We start from the raw sequence: 16,970 nt of genomic DNA, 5'->3' as shown, positions 1-16,970 counted from the left end.
GGAGGCACATAGTGGTTCGGATCACACTTTCAACTGTAGGTCCAGTCCCAATTAGCCTTACTGTGCATAAAGTGGACTCAAAATACCAAATCAATCAATCAATCGTTCTGCTATACAAATTGAGACTATTGGATTTTATGTAGCTGCTCAAGAAGAGTGAAAATCATTTATTTTTCTGTCCAATGTTTTTAACAAAACATGAAAGAAAAGGAAGGAAAAAGTGCGGAAGCATCAAAGAGTGGGTAAAAAGGTGATAAAGGTGCTTATCTCACGAAAAGGTGCAACGAAGCGTATTCATTTTACTTGATTTCATATCCAAATATACCGCCGCAACCGAATTGCGCACACTTTAGATCCAGAATTGCGCACAAATCTTACTGACCTGTTTTGCGCACAGATTTTGATCAAACGTTGCCACTTTCATAGCTTTAAAGTCTGTGCGCAAAACTGTTTTTTTTCTTTAAACAAGAAAAGAGAGAGAAATTAGAAATAAAACTCAAACTCAAAAGTTAGGGTAGGTTATGTTAGGTTAGGTTAAGTTAGGATAATGACTGCACAACGGCTTGAGAACATTTTACATCTGTGCGCAATCCTGTACATTGTGACAGCTTGTCAGTGGCTTATCAGATACCACTGATAAAACCGGAAAAGTGTGCGCAATCTGGCTGTAACCCTAATATACATATCTCAAACGATCGGTGTAAAAATAGCTATATTCTTGGAAAGGTGCTGCACCTTAAAATCCTTTCCCTAATGATCACTCCTCTTCATCTTCGCGATTAGCCAAAAGTGGCAAAAAAGAGAAGTAATGTAAAACAAATCAATCAGTCTTTTCCTGACCAATGTCCTACCGCGACCTACTAAAAAACAACAAAAAAATTGTGTTGTCCTAGGGATTCTTACATTGCAAAACACAGTCCATAGCTCCCATTATGGAAAGAAGGAAACATTATGCATTAGGTTAGCTTTATTATAGCGATCGTCAGCAGAAAACAGGTGACACGGTATGGCATCAGAATTCGGACGTTGGTATGACGTTCTCATTGTTTCTACGAGCGATTGCTAAGCTTGTATTCTGCACAGTTGCAACTCCATTTGAATTTTTTCTTACTGTGGTTCACAATGGAAGGGAACTGATATTTTAGACCTTGTTACCTCTCTTTCTTTGTGTGGACTCCTCTGTGAAACTTCAAGATCTTCCAGCAGAGGTCATAACGTGCCGTTTCCCGTAGGTATGTATTTTGTTTCTATTTACAGTGAAGATTAGAGAAACGAAAGAACGTAAAAGGAATGTTCAAATGTCGGACCCCAGGTCTATTTCGGCAAGATAGTGCTGCCACCTAGTGTTTAATATCCTAATTCATACAGATGTCACGAACTTGGGGAATCACTATTGGAAATTATAATTAATTACAAGTCGCGTGTCTGATGTATTGATTTTCTGTTGAGTGATTGCCTAAAATGTTGTAATATTCCGCATTGTCGTTATAAGTTCACTTCTAAACTGTCGTATGTTGAAACATGGTGGGAGTCATGGACATTCGGAAGGAGAGGGGTCAAGGGGGCAAGAGCCCCCTCTGGAAAATTAATTTCAACCACCAATAATAGTTCACATATAGGTATAATTTAATTTCAGCCACAGTAAGCTATGTTAATTTTGCACCCCCCCTTCCACCCTGCAAGAAAAATCACCTTACTTGCACCTTCCTGAAAAGGACCTGCAAACGTTAATAGTAGGAGTAACAACTAAAAGAACGTTTTAGATTTGGGGGTACAAAGCCTAACCTATACATAGACACACACAGATAAACATACATACATACATATATATACATACATACATACATATATGAATATAGCTATATGTGTGTGTGTGTGTGATGGTGTGTATGTGTGTGTGTGTGTGTGCGTGAGTGTGTGTGTGTGTACATTGGCAATTCTACATAGTTCTCAATCTTTAAAATTATATTTGCATGCCCTGTCCCATTGTGGTTGCGCCATTTCCTTTTAGAGTATAATATTGTTTAATAACAGCGACAATATTGCTCTCCACTAAATTTCTAGGTGAAAGTATAATAATATAGGGGCATGGAACGTCTGGAAGGGGGGCAAGGATGACCACACCTTGAAAACGAAGGTCAACCTAAAAGTATATATTTCACAAGTATAATTAGATTTCAGTCATAGTAATTTACATTACTATTATGTAATGGGGACGCAGGAATGCGATAATTTCAAATTCAAGTGGTGTTTTTTGAGGGGACAGCACTAGTATCGGGGTAATATGCCCAATGAAAAAATACCTTTCTTGTCCCTTTGTGGAAAAATCTGCGAACGTCCGTGATTAGGGGGCAATCCCCCCACCCCCGCCCGTGAGCACGCCTCTGACCAACATATATGGAATTGTTTATAACATCGAGTAGCAGGATATCTCTCCTGTATGGTGCTGTAAACTAGGGAAATAATGACGATGTTTTGTAGTAGTGCATAGCTATTCACCCTGTTGCGACACATGTGCAGAACAGGCGGAAGACATTCTTTTGTGTTTTCTGCAGTTGGTGGATTATCCTAAGTGAGATGATTTTGATGTTCTTTCTTTTCTTAACGTAATAAAAACGTGTCTTACAACCTAAGGCGTCATGCTTTGTGCTCCGCCTGAGGATGAATTGTATGATGAAACTGAACACGCTCGCAAAGAGCATCCATGCCGGGATTCGAACTCCCGGATGTGCTAACCACTCCATCACGGAGGCCAGTGCTAATGCACATGAACATCAATCCAAGTTAGCCATTTGGAATCATTGGGAAAGTCGTGTAGTTAGTAAAATGTGTACTTTTAGCATTTTTGATACAATTAAAACTATTTACAGCCAATGCATATTACTCATATTGAACCGGAACGACGAATTTGTGAATTTACTACAGGACTTTTCAAACATCCGCAGATAAGGCTAATACAGTTTCTTGTTCATATCTATCATAGTTATCCTGAAATACACGTATGTCAGTTTTCACGCATCTTACTAGTTTCCAGATATGCTTGATTCTGTTAACTGTACACTCCTCTTATTCATAGTTGCGAACTATCTCTCCGGATCCGAGCATGCATGTGAAAAAGAACTGAATCACTCCGCCACGGGGGGCAGCTTTTCTGATTGTAGTTTGTCATTCGAGTATTTACAATGAACATAATTGTCAGCGATGTTTTCTCAATCCTTTCATCGTTACATCGTTATTGAAAACATCCGAGAGGCAAAAATACGACATTAAGGAATTAAAAGACTAAAGAAACTTACTAACTCTTAAATGTTAATAATTAGAAAGATTATAAGTGAACCTTCCCGCCTCGGTTAGCGGTAATAATGATGCTTTGTAATCGACGGGTCACGAGTTCGATCCACGGTTAGGGACATTTAAAAGTGGTTCGGATTCCACTATAGGCTGTAGGTTTTGTCCCGATTAGCCTTTGTGCAACTAAACATTGCAATTTAGTGCAAAAATCAGCAAGCTTGGGCAGTTTTATTCCTTGTAAGCCTAGGTCTTCATGTTAATAAATTATTATTTATGACGTTGGAAAATAATTTATGCCGAGTGGCCAATTTCTATTCCATGGAGAAGAATCAGATGTGAAACATATATAAAACTATTGGTAGTTATTTTCACTACTAATCACATCTGCCCAGTGCGAGAGCTGCAACTGTATCCATTGATTTATGTCAATGATATTGATAGTCAATGCTTTTGTCTCCTAGTGTAGGTGAATTTGCACTGAAAATATGTTTGTTCTCTCAGTGTTACCTTCACAATACAATTGGTAACATCCTCCAACTTATAAAAAATAATTTTTAACACTCGTTCCAAAAATAGTGACATGATTTACATAGAATAATAATTGTTATCATTTAACTTCGTAGGCATCGTATTATCATCGTTTGACCCTCCAACAACCAAACAGCAATCCCACAGCCACTGAACACATCCACCTACCAGATAGGCAGCAGAGTACCTGCAAATTTTTTTGGCAAGTTTGGAGACTTGTGATTTAACAATTACTTAGTACGTATTAAATAATCAATGTCCGTTGTTGATCCATGCAGATCTGCAGCTGCCACCTCCAACCACGATTTTGCGTACAACACGTTGTAATAATCTTGCGATCTTATAAAAGCAGGAAATGTACTTGAACATTGCAATGGCCTTGCCCTAAGGGAAGTTTTATAATGGAAAATATTACGTAAGATAGCTTCTACTTCTTTAATTTTCGATCGAAAGGCGTCTACCGTACTATAAAAATCTGGGGGCTACAGGGAGCTTAGATATGTTGTTGGGGTTTCATCCCCCCTAACCTCCTTGTAGCTCCGTCCCTGGCTGTATGTATTTCGTCCAATGAGTACAAGCTAGCAAAACTGTGAATTTCAACAAGTTTGTAGATAATTCTGCAGCTGTTCATAAAAACAGACGTATTTTATTAGTTTCTTGCTGTGGTTCATTTTCCCATTTCAGCAAAAAAGTATTCACACTCTTTGCATACGGTGAGTAAATGGGGGGGAAGGGAGGAGTTGCCCCTTAATAGCCTCACTTAGAAATTTAGTGCAGAAGAATCTAATAACAGTTCTTAAACAACATTATGCTTTTATAGAAATAAAAGTAAATACTATTTTCAAACCTACGAAAGTTCCAAGTAACTACGTAAGGAAAGGGTAGTGTATTACTTCCTATGTAATTGGACTCTCCCACTAGCAAATTTCTTATTAACACCTCCACATATTTTATTCTTTAGTTGTATTGTCTGTATGTGTCTGCAGAATAAATTGTCCATATATTGCACATGAATAAATTATGTGTAGTTCTTTTGAATTTGCGGTACTAAACCACGTTTATACGTACAATAGTCTTTGAACGGCAGAGATGGAAAATAAAGCGCCAGCAGAGAACAATGGTGCCACTGAAGTTGAAATTCATCTAATAAAGTGATTTTAGGTGCGTCGGGACACACACGACCCTGTTTTGTTCCCACCAATGTAATAAAAACAGTGAGATGGAATGAAGGCTTTATTTCGTCAGCTGAACTCTTATCAAGGCCCTTGCTCCCCTTAATCGGAGAATCTGAGCACGCCTAAAATTCCTTATACAGAAATAGTGTTATTTGTCGTATATCCAGAAAGTTGATTGATTTGCTTTATTTTACTTCGCTTTTTGTGCCACTTTTGGCCAATTTGCGAAGAAGGGAATAAGTGATGATATGATGAAATTGATAAATGGACACTCACAAACATCCGCGGCCAAGCCGGAATTAGAACCCGGGACCTCTGGCGTCGTAGCGCGATGTGCTAACCACTCCCCCACGGTGGCCGGCCCCAGAAAGTTGAAAGTGAATGAAACTTTTATGGTGTGTTTTGTATGGTCATTATCAATAGTAAGTCTGTCATATTATTCAACTAAATAATGTCTTTGAAAAAGAAAAACAACATATAATTAATGTATTTTATTTTACATAAGACCTATGCCTAAAAGTATTTTTGTATATGATGACACAGAACTATCTTATGTTGTGACTTCTTTGGGTCTGACTGTAATATATATATATGTAATTGGTGATAAAATAACGCAGTAAAGTATTAAGTAAATATATTTTATCCCCCTACTTACAAATCATGAAAGGAGTCAAATTCGAAATTAAGTTGAACGGACGTTCAAAATGTTTAAAAATAGCACTATTTCCATAACAGATCATCAAGTATTTTTTACCATTGACCCTCAGAAATATCTCAAACTGACAATGAACGTTCATTGAACTTATTTATGATAGACAGCTAAAAAGTCATTCATTTGCGTGGCTGGTTGATAATCCACCACCAGATAGAATTTACACAATATTTACCTAAAAACTTTGAGTAAAGTCACCTTCCCCCTAAAAAAAATCCCTTGGTAATGGACTTTCGTGTTCTCACAAAAAAAAAAGTTATAATTTGGCACAATTTTTCTTTTGCAGGCAAACCTCTTGTAAAGGTGTACATGAGTCTGTGCAACCAGCCCTTCCCATTTGTGAACAATATACTGGGGAAATCCCCCGTTCTTCACTGTTGTCATTGCACTACAACCCCATCGTGATTTAGTATTAGGATATAGCGTAGTGAAGAACTGTTTACAAGCATCGCCCAAACCATTGATTCTCCCCCAAAACCTTTCCCTGCATTGTTTTTTCTTTTCCTAGCTCTCAGCATGCGGTTTTCTTGGAAGACCGGCCGATTGTGAAAGAAAAAAGGGCCGTGGAGTAGTGTTGGGGGGGGAGGGGGGCGGGGTTGAGCGCGAGCGGTACAGAGGGGGAAACGGCTAGCGCGAACAGCTTAGAAAAGTCGAAGTTAAAATTTACATACATTGCTCTGTACGTCGACAAACTACAGACATTCTAAAGAAAATTATGTAAGATCAGTTTCATTTCTTTGCTGTAGAAGAACAGTTGAAGCTTTCTTGCGCTTTAAAATGTTGATTTAAGTTATTACATACGATTGGCGAGCAAGTGAATTTTACGAAATTGAGATCAGGAAAACTACGTAATAAATAATATATTTAAAAAAAGGCTGCGCGACATAACTAACTTCATATTTGATCTTTAACTCAGTAAAATTTAAATGCCACACACTTGACTGTTCGAGCACAGAACGTCGACGCAAGAACCTATTTTTTAGGTATCGTCACCAGCGGTGATACGGGCTCTTAACTTATACTTTGTACAGACTAAATAATACTATATACCATTACGCCATTGGAAAAGCACTTGCCAGTTGTGTCAACCCGTGCATGTCAAGTATCGACAGCTCAGTAACTACCAGATTAATATAGAGGAAACTTAGTATAGGACCAGACGTCCTCTCTTATCCGGACATGTCCTCCTTTTTAGGTGTCTGTCCGGCGTCCGGGCGGATTTTTTAGAAATCGCTAAATGTCCTCCTCTTTTGGGAAGAGTATAGAATTGACCATAGCAAATGTGCTGCATACAGAATGCTTCCTCACATAACGATCATCATTTAAGGCATATTACTTGGGGTGCGTTAGTAATCGAACAATGCTCACCTAGCATCTGGAAGCTCAACACGATCATTTTCCCAACTGAGTCATTAGTAGGGTGCGGATTTATAGGCACAAAACCCTATGAAACAGGCAATCAAATAGGCACCAAAATGATGAAAATAGGCACTTAAAAAGACACTATAAATTTAGAAAAGGTACGAAAATAGGCATAGTAGAATTGAAGACTAAAATTGGTAAACAGTGTAAGTGCCACAATAATTCAAACACCGTTTTCCACGTTAAACTGTGAAATGTGCAATGCTTTATAATGTGGTGAACTTGAAATGTGTCTGGTAGCCCTCTAAGTAGTTCAAAGGGCGTGTAAAGAGGTTACTAGTGTTCACGTTTATAAGGGCTGATGTGCGGAACGATGCGATTTCCCAACACTTTCGCTTTTGGCACTTACAACGTTTACCACTTTTAGTCCTCAATTTAAAAAAGACATTAAAGCAGACAATGAATGTGAACTTATTTCAATTTTATTTTTACAATGCACAGTTATACTGTATTAGCACTTCAGTTTATACATAAAATTGGGCAAACGATTAACAAACTATTAATACTCTTTTAATCGAAATTCACATTTGCGGGGAATCGTCAATTAAAGTAATTCGCACCAAAAAAGCTTGTGCTAACGACTGTGCGAATTTAAACAATTGATGAAAAAACCATTTGCACCATTGTAACAAAAAAATATTTTATACAATGTTCCAATTGAGACCCTCAAATCTATCGAATACCAGATTTCAGTCAGTACAACATAAACAGAGCCTTCCATCCTTCAATGTAGGGAAAGCCAAAGGAACGTAAAAAAAAGCTGAAGTATGCAAAAATTGCAGAAGAACCATTTTTTGGCACGATAAAGCAAATTGGAATTTATAGACACTATGTTCTCGGACCAGAAACACCATGAAACGAACTTTAGACATTAAAGTCTATGTTTTACTACATGAGGATGTGCGATGATATGATGAATTTGATGAAGGGGCACTCACAAAGAACACCAATGCCCAGGCCTGGATTCGAATCCGGGACCGCTGACGTTGTGGCACGACGTGCTAACCACTCCGCCTCGGAGGTCGGCCAGTTCCTTTTCGAGTTAAACACACCCGATACAGAAACGCATAGTGAGGATCTTTATTATTAAGTAATGTTTACTTTCATGAAGAACGAAGCGAAAGTGTAAATTCAACAATGATATTGCAAGAAAATATCCAGCTTCTAAAGGATGGAAGAAACGAATACGAGATAACGTGTAAGGTGGCTGTCACTTTCCCCTGCTGTTGAAAGAGTGCTAGAAATGTTCGTGGCATTAAAATTATATTTCTCTACCCAATCTAAACTATCCAAAATTTTAATTCGGTTTTTGGAAATAAGTTAAAGCTAATCTTACTTGTTACATTTGCATTCACTTGTGCGGATATTTCATTCTAATATCCAAGAATTAGGAAAGGAGTAAAATTCTGTGCTTCAAATTCATTTGTTAAATAACAGATTAGAAGATTCGTTCTTTGCTTAAAGGTAATAGGAAGTTATTGAAAGAGATCACCTGAAAAGTATATGTGAGCAAAATGTTACTAAGATTTTTTTCTATTGATTAAGTTATGAGTAATGGCAAATGCCATTTTTTGTGGTGTTCTCTTTTTTATGGTTTTGTCCTCCTTTTTCGCCATGCTCTGTCCTCTTTTTTGAAAGTATGTGGCTGGTCACCCTAAGTATAGTGTTATATCTACCAAATGACTGGATTGAATTGAAATGTTGTTTTAAGTACACTTTATGCACAGAATCACTAATCGGGACTGGAACCTACAGTTTAAAGTGGGATCCAAACCACTGTACCATGTGCCTCCACCAGGTATCGAACCCGGGACCCCTTGATTACAAGCCGACGACGTTACCACTACGCCAACAGGGAGGCTACCAAATGACTGATGATTTAAAGAATTAGGGAAGGGACGGTCCCAATAATATACTGAGGCTGCGATTTTAACCTGTGGCCTTCGGTGGAAATATCGTGAATTGAGTACCTCACAGTCTCGGCCACTAGCGTACGGCAGGATTGTTTTCTTCTTTTTGTCTTTTTTGTAGGAGGTAGCTGCACATCTCATACTCGTAGTTGCGTTCTAAGTAGCGGTGGGAGAGCAACATTTCGTAATTACTATTTTAAATATTTATTTTAAAAGTTCTCGAAATAGAAATATGGTAATCGGGGACCATTTCAAGGGGGGCAATTACCACCATGTTTTTTTTTTTCCATTTTGATTTTCCAAATTTCGGAAGGGCTTGTAGCCTCATCAGCTCTCCTCTGCGTACAACAATGGCATCGGTCACTTATATTCACTCACACTAGAAAATAGTCACTACTCTTTGTAAAATTATAACACCATTAAGCCTTGTTTCCATGATATGAAAAACTCAATATGCTGACCAAGGAAGAAATTTATTTTATTATAAAACATAAACTAAAAGTAACGTTTCAACCTTCTAGCAAGGTCTTCTTCAGACTCTGCACCAAGTACAAATGTAACAAGGTACAAAACAGGACGATATATATATATATATATATATATATATATATATATATATATATATACATAAAAATACTCCCCTCTAGACTATTAGAAACTTGCTCTAGAACATTCTAGCAGGTGGCTTTCCCTTGTCAAATGTACTTGTGGTTGGACTCTTTATCTCACGCTCTCTTTCCTTCATTCTTCTTCCTTCTTCTCTGCTCTTTCTCTCTTGTCCTTTCCATTCTTTGTAACACCTTCTTCCATTCTTTGTTTATCTTCAGTCCCCCATTCCAGTTCATTGTGTCTTCTTCACCTTTCTTCTCTATTTCCTTGGACTCCTTCCATTTTTTCACTAGTATTCTCTTCTCCCTTCCTATCTGCTTAGCCTCACTCCTGTTTCTCTCGGGAGTATTTTTGTGTATATATATATCGTCCTGTTTTGTAACTTGTTACATTTGTACTTGGTGCAGACTCTGAAGAAGACCTTGCTAGAAGGTTGAAACGTTACGTTTAGTTTATGTTTTATAATGAAATAAATTACTACCTTGGTCAGCAAATTGAGTTTTTCTTTGTATAATCTTATCATTTCAAAGTTTAGTTGCACATTTCGTCCCACACGCTCAAAAATTAATGCCGAATATGTATGGTAAGAATATTTTTTCAAGTGGTGCCATTACATATTGATAACAAAATTATTATATTATCTAACTGGAGCCATACCTTACCATAGTAACCATTTTTAAGCCCCGAATACCACTAATACTATAAATTGTTGCAGGTGATCCTCTGAACAAGAATCATGGTGACAGGGTTTCTGGTTGGAATCCTGGTGATTCTGCTGCTGCTTCTCTTACCTACGAAGCCAAAACATTTCCCTCCAGGTAAGTTTAAGATCATATCATTTCATTCGAAATCGGACCTGACTGCCACGCGAGAGACCTTTCCCCCCAGAAGGATTGGATTGGATTGATTTGGTGTTTTAAGTCCACTATATGCACAGTAAGGATAATCGGGACTGGACCTACAGTTTAAAGTGGGATGCGAACCACTGCGTGCATCCACCGGGTATCGAACCCGGGACTCTCCACCCAGAAGGAGAATACCAAAAACTAGATCTCAACCTCAAAATACTTCAGACACGATATCTCATACTGAAGAAAATTTGGGGTGTAACATGTGTAATTGAGCCTGTTTATATTCCAGTCCTGGTTCTCAGCCTCTTCGAGCAGCTGACTTCTCTTTAATTTTTGCTTTGGTGGACAGGAGACAGATTACTGTCGGGGAGACTTTAGTAAATCGGGGCTGGCTAATAATTTGAACTGCAAACATGTATTTAATTTGTTTTCATAACTTGTTTCATCTATTGCATTTACTCTTTCGAAACTAGATCGAGATTAGAACGAGACCAAGATGGATAGATGTACTCGTAACATCCTTTTTAGTATAACTTTCGTATGTGCGGTAAAATTAACACTGCACTTTCCTCAATATTTCTCGAAACAGAGAAAAACTGATTTGTTGAATTTAACAAAAAATATTTGGTTCAGGTTACTGATAAACATAAGTAAAAGTCCATGGTAGCCTTTATTAAATTTCAGCGGTGGTTAGTGGCTCTGGAGTTAGGTGAAAGTTGAGTTCAGTTCGTGTTTTCAGTTCACTTTATGTACGTAAGCCTAATCGGGACTGGACCTACAGTTTAAAGTCGGATCCGAGATAGTATGTGCCTGCACCAGGTATCGAAGCCGGGACCACTTGATTACAAGGCGAAGACGCTATCACTACACCCTCGGGGAGGCCCTAGGAGTTAGGTGAAGGATTAGTAGGGGGAAAAATGGGGTCATGTAAAACATCCTTATCTTTTTCCAACCAGAAAATTGGGTTTCTAATAAAACACATCCGAAATCATAAACAGGATTCATACGTTCGAGGGCTATTCGAAAAGAACCGCCGTCTGGTTATCAATGACAGACACTCGTAGATACAGAACTTTTATCATACATATTAGAAAAGTACAACATTACATTAGGTTTCGACATAATCACCATTCAAATTGAGGCACTTGTCATAACGTTTTACAAGGTTTGAAATTCCTTCTCCCGCCTGGGAACGAAGCCACCCTCTAACAGCATCCTGAAGCGCATTGTCATTGTCGAAGCAGTGCGATGCAAGCCACTGTTTCATGTGCCAGAAGAGGTGGTAGTCGCTCGGGGCCAAATCTGGGTTATAGGGTGAATGATCAAAAACATTTCAACGGAACTGCTTCAAAAGTTCTTAAGTGCGTCCAGTGGTGGTCTCATCGCCGGTCACAATTCTGTTAAGAAATTGTTCTCCTTCCTCCGCATTACACGAGAGAAATTCCAAAGCAGAACCCATTCGGGTTTTTTTGTGCTCCTCAGAAAGGAGTTTTGGAACCCAACGAGCACAGAACTTGTGGTATCCTAACTTTTCTGTCACCACTTCATACAAAACAGTCAGATAAATTTGGGGAAAGCGAACAGAAATTTCAGATATCATGAACCGACGGACTTCACGGAACGTTTTGTCAATTTCCTGCACGAGTTCATTGCTGACTACAGATAGGCACCCACTTCTTGCCGCATCGTGCACGTCAGTTCCTCCATCTTTAAACATGCGACACCATTCACGTACACCTTCACTCATCACGTTTGGTCTGTAAACATTACACAGTTCGCGATGAATCGCAGCTGTCGAAAGTTTTTTTTTTTTTTTCACAGAGAAATCGTGTTCCTGCACGCACTTCGCATTTGGCGGGATTTTCTATTGGAGCGTTCATTTTCAATTGTTATAGCGGACGAATCAACTACAACACAACCATCTCCTTCCACTGCTCACTGCCTACTGAACTTCTGCGCACAGCGCCACAGGACTGACGTCGCTATCCTCGACTATTTCTCGCACATGCGCAAACGGAGGTTTTTTTTTTCCGAATTGCCCTCGTATTTCTCTCAAAACTGAACGAAAGGAAACGACGCGGATAACAATACGTAATCAGTTCAACTCTTCGAAGCCAAGTGCTCTCGCAATGGCAAAGCTTGCAGCCAACCACTGACGTCATGGTTGCCATTGCAACCAAAGTAACACATCTACCTTTGTGAGAAGGGATGTCGCTTCTTCAGATAGAGCTCTGCACTTCCGAATGAATCGAAGGGGCGCGCCGCGTAACAGACTAAAATGCACAAATAAGTTTCATTTAATATTAATACACGTGATAAGGATAATTAATAAAAACATTTATACATTAAAATCTGGTGAAGTGTCACTGCACCTACTTCACTTGAATCGTCGCTACTGTTAAATTTAGTAATTCTGACTAAAGTATTTGTTAACTCTGGCAGCAAATGAACCGTAACTATAAAAATTGTTATGGTGAAAAATTAATTGTTTGTCCAATACTTAAGCCTTTGGTTGCCAGCATTTATTATTTATTACATTATTCCAAAGAAATATTTCTCTTCGAGGATTCGTTCATGAACATTAATTATTATTTCTTTTTAATATTGTGAATGTTCGAGAATATGATAACACTTGCTCTTAAAGTAATATCTTTCTGATTTACAGGACCATTGCACTTTCCTCTTCTTGGCGGGTTTCTAAGCATAATATTGGGAGGCTTCCCAAGACAACTTGATCAGAGAGCCCAGAAATTCGCGAAGCTTTATGGCAACATTTCCGGCCTTCTTATTGGTCCCTTGAGTGTGGTGTCCATCGCCGGTACGTCGGAGGTGAAGGAGGCTCTCAACTGCGACAGCTTCAACCAGCGACCTTCGTATGCGCTCAATAAGCTCATCAAGAACAGGAAGCAGATGCTTGGTAAGTGACGTATTCATTCTATTAATGCCGACTTCTTTAGTGGAGTGGTTAGCACAGCGTGCTCCGACGCCAGGGGTCCCGGGTTCAAGCCTCTACCGTGGCATGGTTGTTCTTACATATCCTTTCATCAAATTCGCATATCATCCCTCATCCATCCTCATCGTCGTGGTAGCCAAAAGTTGCATTTAACATACAATTCTAAATACAGCAATAAGCCATTTTACATTCGAATGTACTAACATGAGAAACTAACAATATAAAGAAAATAATAATAATAATAATAACCCGTGGCTCAACAGCCCTTGAAGGACCTTGGCTTTTCTCCCGACTGCCAGTCTCCCTCCCACAATTTTACCTAGAGGTGTGGAGATCTTCAAGTGGTAATGGGGTGACGTGGGGTCAGCACGTCGAACCCTCAACAGTTACAGGAGATTTCAGAGACCGGGTTACGCTACTCACTCGTAGCTCCCCGATTTCCTCACGATGGTGGGTTGCCACCGGTCCTATACACAGGCCGAGAACATAGAGTCTGAAGCCAGATGGACTCGAACCCATGCCGTCCCGCAGTCGGAGTCCAAAGCACAGCGTCTTAGACCACACGGCCACGGAGCGACATAGGATTGAACACATAGGATTGAAATGGTGCTTTTACACAGAAATGACATAGATAGCTACAAGAAAGCATTATTCGTGTACTAGGGACCATTCAAACATCCCTTCCCAAAGGCAAGTCTATACTATGCCCTACATTCATTAATAGATTTACGGACATTCGATCATTGTCATATTTTTCGATCTTTTTCAAGTATTAAAAAATCATTATGTGCATTGAGGCATATTTTAGCTTACTTCCTATTGTAAGGAAAGTTGTGGACTGTACATAAAGACAAGTGCATGGAATGCGATTCCATTAAAATGTTTCCCTTAGGCCCTAATTTGATATTAATGTTGTCACACGAATTTGCACCATCTAGGGTGCAAGTGGTGTCCTTTCTGGAACGAAGTTATGGGCTTGAAATCACAGCCAAAATAATTAAATGTAGTGTTCTTGTGTTTCTTGTGGTTATTTGTTCTCTGTGCCCTCATACAACCTTCATTAGCTCACAGTTTGATGCGCATAGTTTCGAGGGTACATTGAATTTTGAACTTTTGTTCTAAGTCCACTTTGTGCACAGATAGGCTAATCGGGACTGGGCCTACAGTTTCAAGTAGGGCCCGAACTAGTGGCGTATACTGAGTCCAAGATCTGGGCTATGAATATAAATAATTTACCTACTCCTAAGAAATCAGGTTGCCAAACTCATAATAAATCAGGTTGCCAACTCATAAGAAATCAGGTCACCAAACTCATAGGAAATCATGTTGCCAACCCATAAGAAATCAGGTTGCCAACTCATATGAAGTCAGATTACCAACTCATGATAAATCACGTTGCCAACTCTAGAATCAGCATCATCATCTCACTGATATGAATAATTTTATTTACAATTTCTGATCGATTTTTCTCCTGTATTTTATTCTCTAGACTTCAGGCTTCGCAGATAGCCTGGCTAGCCTAGAATATACGCTCCTGGTCCGAACCATTATGTGCCTTCACCGTGTGTCGAACCCGGGACCTCTTATTACAAGGCGACAACGTTATCTCAACCCGCCATTGTTGTGGCTCGCTCATAATCACAGGCTCTGTCCGAAAGGTTCAAAGAGCAGTCTTGAAGTATGGTCTTGTCGGAAGTGACGTCACCTAGTGCTGTACGAAAGCGCCAATTAAACGATCAGTCGAGCCCATAGCGCGCAGCACACGAGATTGCAGTCTTCGTTACTAGACTTCTGCATTCATTGTTCATTTGTTTGAAATCTTGGAGGTCGAAAGTGAACCAGATGTTAGTTCTTCTAATGTGTGGAATGAGCTTTTAAAATGCTCTGAGATTTCTATGGTGAAAAACGCGTGTTTAAAGCGCGGAAAAACAACGTGTTCTTAGTTTTATATCTACTGATCGTATTTGGCGCTGCAGTGGAAGTGCAGTTCGAAAGATTTCCGCTTCCTGTCCAAGGCTTCAAGACTAAACTGCCATACTGTTCTCGAAGGGTGTTGGCCTCCCCGATGGTGCAGTGGTAACGCGTTCGCCTTGTAATCAAGGGGTCCCGGGTTCGATGTCCGGTGTAGGCACATAGTGATTCGGATCCCACTTTAAACGGTAGGTCCAGTCCCGATTAGTCTTACTGTATATAAAATGGACTTAAAACATCAAAAAAAAATTGGCTTCAAGTACGGTCTTCCATCTTTCGGACACACCACTGGCTCGGAAGCGATACGTACACTATGTGCCACTCAATGATGAAATAACTGTAACGGCTATGTCCATAATTTTTTTTTGCTCTCAGGAATCTCAATGGCGAATGGAGATTTCTGGAAGGAGCAGCGGAGGTTCACCCACCGCCACCTGAAGAACCTTGGGTTCGGGAAGACCAGCATGGAAGGGATCATCCTCCAGGAGACTGACGCAGCGGTGGAGGCGATCAGAGAAGCAGCTGGAACCGACTGGAATACTCCCGTGTCCATGGAGAACATCATCAAAACGGCCAATCTGAATGTCCTGTGGCACATTATGTCCGGACAGAGGTACGATTACAAGAACCCTCGCCTCTGGAGACTCCTAAACCTCGTTGAAGTCTGGAACAGCGTCTTCACCAATCGACCAGTCTCTGCCTACTTCATGCCCTTCTTCAGCAAGTTCACCAGCAAGCGGATATCGTTTCAAGACATCAAGAAGGAAATACAAGAGTTCGTTATGGTATGTGTCAAGTACAGAGGCTTAGGCAGGACACTAATAATAACGCTTTTGTCCTGGTGACTTTTAATAATTCAGTTTCATTTCACTAAATTGTGCATCACATTTTTTAATAATCTTTGGTTTTTCAGTAACATCTTCCGGCACAAATATAGAAGAAGTATACTATCAGGTGATAATGGTGCTAGGTATGCAGTAATTTTACTATCAACACTTAACTAAGAAATTTCCAAAGCTTAATATTACTTAAACCAAATACTCTCATTTCTATTTGCAATGCAAATCCTAAGGTTGTGGGTAACAAAGGTCTTTTATAAAGTAAATTTTATTACGAAAATAGATGAACTTTAAATGCGCACAACCAGAAAATACTCTGCATCAAAAATATAATTAAACATCTAATGAGATAGGAAGTTGTGCAGTTAAATAATTATATACTTCTTCTTCTAGATTCTCTTCTGTACTTTTCCTTGATGCCATTTTCACTTTTACTATGAAGTGCCATCTGCTGCTTATCATAGGCAATATACAAATCTTTGTTTATATTTAAAGACATGTGTATTAAAATTAATTGTTCACATTAAGAAGTAAAAGGGGGTGATTATTGCATGCATTCATGCAGTTTACTAAAAAAACGTTGTTTAAACTTATGCCCACTATTGCCGAGGCAATTTTCTTACAAGAGAAGCAACAGACAGAATAATCCCGTGTATTTTTTTGTGTTGTATTTTATCCTCATGTACAAGGGTCGTTCAAGGTTGACCGG

At 39.3% G+C, this 16,970-nt stretch overlaps 1 protein-coding gene across 1 annotated transcript in view; it reads left to right on the top strand.

The window, feature by feature from the left end:
• Positions 1-16,970, top strand: part of LOC145985665 (uncharacterized) — a 69,287-nt gene that overhangs the window by 41,605 nt on the left and 10,712 nt on the right. The window contains exons 11-13 of the mRNA XM_083119735.1: positions 1,130-1,232; positions 13,164-13,415; positions 15,798-16,207. Of these exons, the coding sequence (XP_082975861.1) occupies positions 1,130-1,232; positions 13,164-13,415; positions 15,798-16,207 (765 nt within the window). The remainder of the gene's footprint in view (positions 1-1,129; positions 1,233-13,163; positions 13,416-15,797; positions 16,208-16,970) is intronic.

The sequence above is a fragment of the Lepisma saccharinum genome, chromosome 3, assembly GCF_977018435.1.
Source record: "Lepisma saccharinum chromosome 3, izLepSacc3.1, whole genome shotgun sequence".
Taxonomy (NCBI): Eukaryota; Metazoa; Arthropoda; class Insecta; order Zygentoma; family Lepismatidae; genus Lepisma; species Lepisma saccharinum.
The sequence above is the reverse complement of the archived record's forward strand: the minus strand, read 5'-3'. Positions and strand labels throughout refer to the sequence as shown.